At 45.8% G+C, this 9,157-nt stretch overlaps 1 protein-coding gene across 2 annotated transcripts; it reads left to right on the top strand.

Annotated features, from left to right (window-relative positions):
* The first annotated feature begins 13 nt into the window (after window positions 1–13).
* On the top strand, window positions 14–5,526 carry LOC119323966. Of its 2 annotated transcripts, XR_005156683.1 has the most exons (9): window positions 14–184; window positions 738–848; window positions 1,331–1,468; window positions 1,594–1,725; window positions 1,812–1,928; window positions 2,510–2,609; window positions 2,697–2,754; window positions 2,871–4,916; window positions 5,000–5,526. XR_005156683.1 is itself a non-coding variant. In XM_037597682.1 (8 exons), exons 1-8 carry the CDS (start codon window positions 64–66, stop codon window positions 3,738–3,740), a joined length of 1,647 nt encoding a protein of 548 aa, XP_037453579.1. In that variant the 5' UTR covers window positions 14–63; the 3' UTR covers window positions 3,741–5,526. The 2 variants fall into 2 exon arrangements, 1 of the variants encoding a protein (XP_037453579.1); XM_037597682.1 differs by having other exon boundaries at window positions 2,871–5,526.
* Window positions 5,527–9,157: the final 3,631 nt, after the last annotated feature.

Raw genomic sequence — 9,157 nt, 5'->3', positions numbered from 1 at the left:
ATTCCCCGCTTGCTGCGCTCGACTGTTGGCGCGCACCGACCCAAGCGGCGGCGGCGTCGGGCGATGGATCGCCCCCAGCTGCGGAACCCTAGCAGCTGCCCTGTTAAGCCGCCGCGGCCACCACGGGGCTCGGCCGTCCAGCCCCCTCCGGCGTCGAGGCCTGCCCCCGAGGCCTCCTCTCCAGGCTCGTCTCCCCCACCTCCACCGCTTTTACGATTCTTGTATAACCCCTCGAGTTCTTGGAACCAAGATCGAGGCAGAAGTTCCCGTCTTGTGGGTTGAGTCGGGATTTGGGGTTCAGGAAGACGCCGTGGATTTGAATCTACGGTTCGATTCTTATTGGACTGGAATGCTGGTCCTGCGTTCCCCCCAAAAGAAAAACAGAAGAGTTCATGGCATTTTGGGGAGAGTTGGGATCATTTCCCTCTCGATTTAGTAGGATTTGGTGTCGGTTTAAAGTCCGTACGCTTCCGTTCCCTACCTACACGTCGATGGTTTCCGTCTGTTCCTTGTGATTCTTGAGTGGCGTGTTCGGTTTCTGCGAGGTCATGGGATTATAGGATCTTTTTTCACTTCTTTGAATTTTGTTTGTACAACTCTGGCTATTGCGAAAATCTAGCTAATTGGCCCTCAAGTACGAACATGTTGGTGATTGCAGCCTTTCTTGAGTGAGAGTTCCATCCTGCAAATCATTCTGTATTTCTGGCTTCATGTAATGATTGACTATCTAATGGCAGATGGAAGGCCAAGAAAAAAGGTTCGATTTGCAAGTGAAGCTGGTAGTCATCACATACATGCGAGACAGGATGCTGCTAACACAAGAAAAGCTGAGAAAACAAAGCCCCAAGGTTAGGTGCCTCTAGTCTCACTGGAACTCCTGTCTTTCTTAACAGTACTGAATTTATGCATTAGTACTCTTTTAGACGCCATATGTTTCTGCATCTTGCAATTCTGTAATCACAGCTCAAAGGGGGCGTTGTGCCACAACTATAATCTGGTAACTTTGGTTCTTTTCTTATGTGTCAACCTGTTTGCTTATTGGAATTCCTAGTCAAAGGTTCAATATGCTCTAAATTCAAAAGGTTGCTTGTACTGTACCTGTTAGATTGTTCGAGCCATGTGATATTTAATTTTCTGTTGGAAGGATCAATGCTGGTCTGGGAACAACCCACCTGATGACTTGTATTCAAACATTCAAATTTGCAAAATACACAGAATCAGACAATCAAGTCTGCCTAAGATTGGAGTAACAGAAAATAAAAATAAAAGCAATAGTAATAAATAATGTGTGTTATTTGACTCTCCTATTTGGGCATCACTTCCTATGCAGGTTCCGATGCGAAAACTACCGAACTCAAATTCTTTAAGAAATTGTGGGAGCAGTCAGGATGTAGATCCCGTTCCCTCAGACAACCTCATCAAAACATTGTGCCAAGCATCTCCAAGCAAAAAGAGGGTGATAGAATGGGTTTGTAATTTTTTATCCACTCTTGCTGTCCTATAGTATCATTCTCTTTGATTCTTCTTGCTTCATAAAAGGAGCTGCAACGGATCAGTCCTATGATCTTCTTCTGTTCTTTCTGCTTCTTGTAGAACCACAGAACATGACGTCGCACAAGAAGTTCCCTGCCCAGAATGTTACTCTGTGTCCTGATGAGACCCCAGCCACACCCTTGAACAATGTAATCTCTAATGAGCAAGTGGAAGTGCAAGCCTCACATTCTGGTCCGGTTTTCTTTCTCTGGCCCCTTCTTTTAATTATTAGTGATATGTCGCTAGACTCTTCTCACTATTGATCCTCTTCTCTGCAGAATATCACAATCATGATACACCTCAGTTAAAACCATGTCATATCCTGCCAATGGGTCATGTTTTCACACCCACGATTCAGACACCATTTGAAATTGCAGGGATTTCAAGAAATACCGGTGAGCACATGCTCATTACTCGATACAAATGTTTAGTGCAATCACTACGTTACTGCTTTGTTATCAAAAGAAATACGTACTACATACTGCTGAACGTTTTGCTGTATACAGTTATATGACATATGACATAGTTGAAACTTTATTTACCATGTTTGCAATTTGGGAGTGAACAAACTTAAGATGTACTACTAGTACTAAAACTAAAATAGATGCGAATATAATAATATCATGCCTTTAATCATGGTATTTTATTAGTCTTAGATGCTCTTTTTCCTTGCTAGCTACCGGATATCTGTTTCTGAAATGTACATATTTTTTCCTTGCGTGGATGCTGATATGTGTCCTGCAATCGTTCCCTGCTACAAGCACATGTTACTGCTTAGATACATCACCTTGTTGAGATGATGATTCACCGTATCTAAATTCTGCAATTCCCAAGTTCTGAAAATCTTTTGTAAGGTTGTGTCCGCGAGATCATATGTTGTTAGCAGTGTATTTCTAGCAAATTTACAATTGCTACATTCAGATGAGATGTTAATCCCATTATGTTTCCACTTCTGGTATACCGGTAATATACGCAGAACCTGGGAGTGGACGGATGTTTTCAGAAAAGAGAAGAAAATTATTAAAGCTAGCTGCAAAAACTGTGTCAATGGAAAGTTGCGAGTTGTTGCGAAAAAGGTTGTTATTATATTACTGAATAATTTAATTTATTTTTTATATTTTTATGTACTTTAATATTGTTGGTGCGGTGATTGAACTTTTCAGATCAGAATTTTTTGCTGATATCTTGCAAAGGTTAGGCGCCAACGACATAATAAGAAAGGTATTCTTTGCTGAGCCCCTCTAGTTTGAACGCTTATAGTTACAAATGTATCATCACCTACTTAAAGTTCTGTTATCTAGTTGGTTTACCTCTGACAGCTACCTAATGCAATGCAGCATCATAAAGAGCCCATGAGACAGAGGGAAATGGTTCACAGATGTGCTCGTTCTGATCCCAGAGGTCATTTTGAAAACATGCTTGATTACGGGGGTGACTTCAAATCATCAAGTAAACTGATATTGGGCAAAGAGTCATCCTCATATGCAAGTGACGAATCACGTCAATTCTTAGCATTGCCATGGGTAGACAACCAGGGTCTTCCATGTTTTCCTGATTGGAAAGATGATTTATCTTGTGGGGACAATGAAGCACATGAGGGCATGTCATTACCATCAGCATATACTACAAAACTTTCAAGTTCTGATTGGAAAAGGGACACTGTTCACAACCAGGTCTCCAACTTGTTGCTAGAGGATGTTCAACACCTCCCCAAAGGAAAATTAGCTTCGGGTAATGAACTGGGCTGCAATATTCAATCTGAGCCATATGATCATGATGAATGGGATCCAATGCTGTTGCTAGCAGTCACTGAACCAATTCCAAATCGGTTGTCCTTCCCCTGTCAGATCAGAGAGCAGTCTGTGGCGTCGCGTGCAATATCAGATACTTCATGGCAACCTCAGTTTTCCAGATGCCTAGAGCATTGTACTTCTAGGTCGCTTGGACTGGAGGTGGATGGCTTGATTGAGGCAGGATTGTTTGATGATTCTGATGCTGGACATCAATCTGCATTTGATCAGTCACATGAGAAATGCACTTCTTCAAGCTTTTTAGGCCTTAGAAACGGAATTCTTGATAATAATGGTTTTAGCAGTATCTCCAACTTCCATGCTAGTGAGAGCAAGAGCATTGTGCCGAATCCAGACAGAAGTTGCCTGAATTCCATATATTCAACTTCAGATTACCCTTTTGAGCAGCGGTCATAGAGCTTTTGTGACTCTGCTGTCCGTATATCTTGTATGGATGGAATGGTGGATAAACATTTGACAGAGCCAGAGTTGTTTGATGATCCTGATACCGGGCTTGTACAGGGACTGGATCAGCTACCTTTGAAATTCACCGCTTCAAGTTTTTCCAAGTACACGTCTGGAATTCTTGATCATCATCATGACCCAAAGGACAGCTACAGCATTTTGCGCATGGATGCAAATGACACTTGTTTGGATTCCTTATCCTCGTATTCAGAGCGTTCTTGTAAGCAAAACTGGGAAAGCTTATGTGATTTCTCCACAGAATTGCGGTCATCATCACATCATGTCCAATCTCGTGGTGGTAGTTTGGAAGCTATGTTTGGTTTCTCGTCGAATGGGAGTATTTGCAATGATTTTGAAGATGACAACGGTATCACGCTAGTCGAAGGCAACACCAAGAGTAGCTTGTTCTGTACATCGGATCTTGCATTATTTGGTTCTTGCTCTACTAGAGATAGCATCAGCGAGACTCCCATGTTGTCGTTTGATGGTGTAAGGTGGTAGCTCTGCACTCCATTGTTCCTTGAAGTGCTATTTGTTTCTTTGTAGACTGACCCTGGTAGTGGACGATAAATTCCACTGGATGCAACTGCATGCTTGGTGGCCCTGGCTGCGCCAAGTGGACCCCTCCAAACCTTGGGGCAAATTTCCCAATCAAGGTGAATAAGTGTGGCGCTGGCCTTGTGCATGCAGCGTCGGTGGCTGTCGGTGATGGAATGCCTGCACGGTTATGGACAGATAGATCGCAGGTCAGTCCATAGCCGAGCTGGCACCTACAGTTCTTGCCGTGGTCAGGGTCATGAACTCTTAGCAGAGGTCACTTTCTGATGCCATCCTCAACAACCGCTGGACCAGAGACATTGCTGGGACTCTGAATGTGCAAGACATTGTGGAGTTTCTCCATCCTGCGGAAATCAGCGACACCCGGTCCATCTACCCTGGCATGGAAGACCAGTTTATCTGGAATTTATCTGAGTCAGGTTCCTATTCAGCTAAATCAGCATAAATGCCCTCTTCGGGGGTACTTTTGAGTCAACACTTCGGGATGGATGGGCTCCGCTGAAACGCAAGGTCTTGTCTTGGTTGGTGCAGCAAACAGATATTGGATGACAGATCATCTGAAACGCCACGGTCTGGTCGCTGTCCCCTTTGCTATCAGACAGCTGAAATACTGTCAGACATGCTAACTGAATGCATGCCCATTTGTAAGACAGGTCTTGCATGAGGTCCTCTCGCCCTTGTAGCTGTAGGCCACTGGTCCGCAGTCAGGCAAGACTTGCAACTCCTGATTTGAGCAAGCTGCAACACGCGCCGGGGAAGACATCCTGAGAGGTGCACGATCACTCAACATCCTGACTACGTGGTGAGCTGAGAAACGACTGTGGTCTTGAACGACGCCTTGCTGCCGAACTGCAATGAGCAGTTGAATCGATCATGGTGGAGGTGGAGCAGTGGAAGCTGGCTGGAGCGAAGGTTCCATGTGTATAGTTCTTTTCTCTTCTTCGTTTGTCCTTGGTTTTGCGTAGACTAGGCTTGCTCACGTTTTTTTTTGGAAGTTTTTTAGCTCTGGTTTTTATTTATACCAATGATCAAATCAGATGTGCTTGAACTGATGTATGAAGTTTGTAAATATTGCCAGAAAATGTATATATTTGATTTGCCTCCTGGGTTTGTTCTTGATGTTAGATTAGGGTGATGATGTGAAAACAAAGGCAGGGAGCTGAATGAGAGAGATGCTGCATGTATAGACAGACAAAATAAACAAACCGTTTCATCTTTTCATACTGTATTATCTTTGTTGATTGAAAAGTGTTGTCTCAGCATGCACGCGTGGATGGCATGCCATGTTGATTGATCAAAGCTTTGGGTATTTTGGTTCTATTTTAGAGAAAGAGTTGTACCATATTATGGTGGCTAAAGGAAACCGACAAGTTGGCGGTCAAAGACTCCAAAGTGACAAGATCAATTTCCCAAGCCTTTTGCCGCTCAACATGTGATGCGAGCTTTCGTTTGGACAAATTATATATGTAAGTGCACAGTACTTTCTTACAGTAAACAAAGCTGGAGTACATCTCATCCTCTGCACACCTGAGTTCACGGACGCTTTTCTTGGAAGTATCTACCCGGCCAAAACTTACTTTTTGTTGTTGCCTTCCAGGGCCCCTGTTTTTTTTCCCAAAAAAACAATACTGTGAGGACCAAACAAACACGAGAGCATAACTTGGCAAGAAGCGCTCTTGCCATAGCGTGTCCATGGTTTTGGGCACGTGCATGCAGATTTTTTGGCCGTCGTCGACAATGTTAAGCCGGCTCTAATAGGGGAGCGGCAAAAGCGACGTGTCAACGGCTCGTTTTTGGGGCGATAGTGGCCGTTCGCGTGGTATCAAAATCTTGATATAAATTTTTATTATGTTTGATTGAAGTGCTTTGTATTTTAGATAAACTTTGATAATATATGAATCATTTTTGCGAAGAAAAACATGAGCCATCTCATCAAGTACTCCCTCCGTCCGGAAAAACTTGTCCCAAGCTTGTTCCTCAAATGAATGTATCTAGCACTAACTTGGTGCTAGATACATCCATTTGAGGGACAACTTTTTTCGGACGGAGGGAGTAGTAAGTATCATCTGAAACGTGGTAGGGAAAGGAGCTCTACTCATCACTCGACATGCTTGTGAGTTTCCGCGACAACAGTACGTAGCCTCGACCTCGAATCCGTGCTGCCTCCCGGCGCGTCACGGTGATCCTTTCTAGGAGTAGAAGAAGAAAACCACGCACAACTGCACGGCTTTTCTGGTGCTCGTAATCCTCTCGCGTAGATTGTTCCTCGACTCGCCTCATTTTGAGTGCTCTTCTCCGAGTGCGGGAACAACAGTACAATATGAAACTTTTGCCATTGCCTTGCTGCAACAAAGTTTGCGCTCGTCGTTTCTTCTCACGAACTTGTCGCATGTACGCTGAAAATGAGGCGGATTGAGGCCAGACCTGATGAGTAGTGGATGCTATGAGAGGGAATCATGGCGCGGGGACTCAAAGCGGGTGGCTTTGCCGTACCAACAGGAGACAGACGAAGCGATGTGCCGGAGTCCAGGTCATGCATGGCTGGGGAAACAAGAAATCTACGATGAAGATCTTCATGGCAGACGGAGAGAGGGAGAGTGAAGCGAGTGAGTGAGAGACACGGGCCGGGCCGTTTTGATCATACGCAACCCTAACCTTAAAACCATTAACCCGTCGGACCGAGACCTAATGCCTCTGAATCTATCTGTCGCTGATTGCTTCTGACCGAGACCTAATACACACGAAAACTGCTAGATTGGTTGTTCGACGAGAGCACATCAAGTAGCTGATTGATTCTTTCATGGGATTAAACACACACAGGAATTTTGTGAAGCTAATAGAAATCAGTAATTGGTCCTGCTCCGAGCGCCATGACTCTATGCGTCGCATCAGCTGCCAATGTACAGGGCGCAAGAGGCTATGCGGCCGGCCTGTGCCGAGGCCAAGAGATGCGAACAGCACCGAGTACGCGTAGCGGCAGTGTCTAGCAGTAGTTGGTGCGGTGGCCCTGGGACTAGAACCATGCGCCGACGAGCTTCTGGTTGCTGCTTGTCGCGTCGAACTGCTCCCCAGCCTCGCATGTGCCCCATCACAGTTCTGTCCCTCGCATCGTCGGTGATGACGATGATGATTCTGTCTTCGGCGGAAGTGGCAACTCGCTCACAGTCGAGAGGCGTTCCTACGCTCTCCATTGCGCCGTGGATCACCACCGTGGAATGACAAGAGCACCTCGCAAATGAGTCGTGTGAGGAGCAACGAGTGAGTGGTAGCCAACATCAATGTGACCACATCCGGGGCTGCCGCTCGTTGATGACGACGAGATGATTAGCCTCGGTGCCGGCATGGATTGGTGGTGACGTGTGACCGTGTAGAGAGAGGGATGATGAGATGGCAAAGTTCAATGGTCAAACCATGCCACCTCAGCATAAAGCCACCCGAAGCAGCCCGGGGGACGAAAATATCCGGTTTTGACATTTGAGGGACAAGGTTATGCTGGTTTTGAAGTAGACGAATCATTTTTAAACCATCGATAGAGTCATGGATGAAAAATAACTTCTCCCCAAAATAAATGCAGCAGGCAAAGAAGCGAAGGGAACTCAAGAAAGAAGATGGGGCGTGCTATGCGTTGGTCGGCGGATCTTTTGAATAGATCCACCGCCTCGCGAGCCGTTAGATTTGACCCAATCTAGTGACCGAGCGCCGTCCTCTACTTTCGCAACAAAAGTCGTGTTGCAGAACACTTTGCAACAAAGATCTTGTTGCGGAAACATTTAGAGATTGTTTTGCCGAATTTTTTGGCTGCATAGATGATGTTACATAAACATTTGCAGATTTTTTCAATAAAGGTCAAGTCGCAGAAAATTTATGCTACAAATTTAATGTTGCAGGAACTTTTGTGTGGCGGCACGAACCAATTGAGGCTGAAGCTCGTGGAGGCGACAACCATGGACATTGGTGCTCTTCTAGGGCAACCATGTCGGCGTGCTTGCCGGCGGCGAGCCCCAATGGCAGCGGTCGGAGCAACGTGGGGAGGCGTCAGCTTGGGGGGATCTCAGAAGGAACACGTGAGGCGACTGCTCGTGCTTGTCGGTGGCGAGCCCCAATGGTAGCGGTCGGAGCAACGTGGGGAGGCGTCACCTTGGGGGATCTCAAAAGGAACACGTGAGGCGACTGCTCGTGCTTGCCGGCGGCCTCGTCGCCGTGCTTGCCGGTGGCGGTGGTCGTGCTTGTCAGCGGCAGTCGGCCAACCGCGTGGAGGCTTTGGCTTGATGGGAAACTCAAGAGGAGCATGGGAGGCGGGCGACTGCTTTCAAGTGGATCTAGATCCTGCAACACACCAGTTATTGCAGTGGCGAAAATTGCAACAACTACTCAATTGGAAAACTTAGTCTAGATAATACGTTGCTACTGAGCCATCTGATTACAATCAGAACCGACGACCACAAAGGCGACGGACGCACGCATTGTTATCAGTCAGATGATTTGAATCATTTTCTAGAGAAGATACGAAATAATGAAAGAGATTGATACTGACAACCGTAACACTCGATATTTTCCAAAACGATCAAGGGCTTTGGGCTGTTATCCTTCGTGCCAAATATTTTCCCGATGGAAATTTCCTTACCTCAAAGGCGAAGGGATCGCCTTTCTGGAATGGAATCCAGGCTGTTAAGCCTGCCTTCACGTTAGGGGCCAAGTTCGGTGTTAAGAATGGGGAATCTACGCGGTTCTGGCTCGATCACTGGCTAGGGACGAAGCCTCTCTGGCAAAGTCACTTTGTCATATATCAACTGGCCACTAACGTCGATATT

Source organism: Triticum dicoccoides, chromosome 6B (genome assembly GCF_002162155.2).
Source record: "Triticum dicoccoides isolate Atlit2015 ecotype Zavitan chromosome 6B, WEW_v2.0, whole genome shotgun sequence".
NCBI classification, from domain to species: domain Eukaryota; kingdom Viridiplantae; phylum Streptophyta; class Magnoliopsida; order Poales; family Poaceae; genus Triticum; species Triticum dicoccoides.
This window is presented reverse-complemented; position numbering and strand designations above follow the sequence as displayed.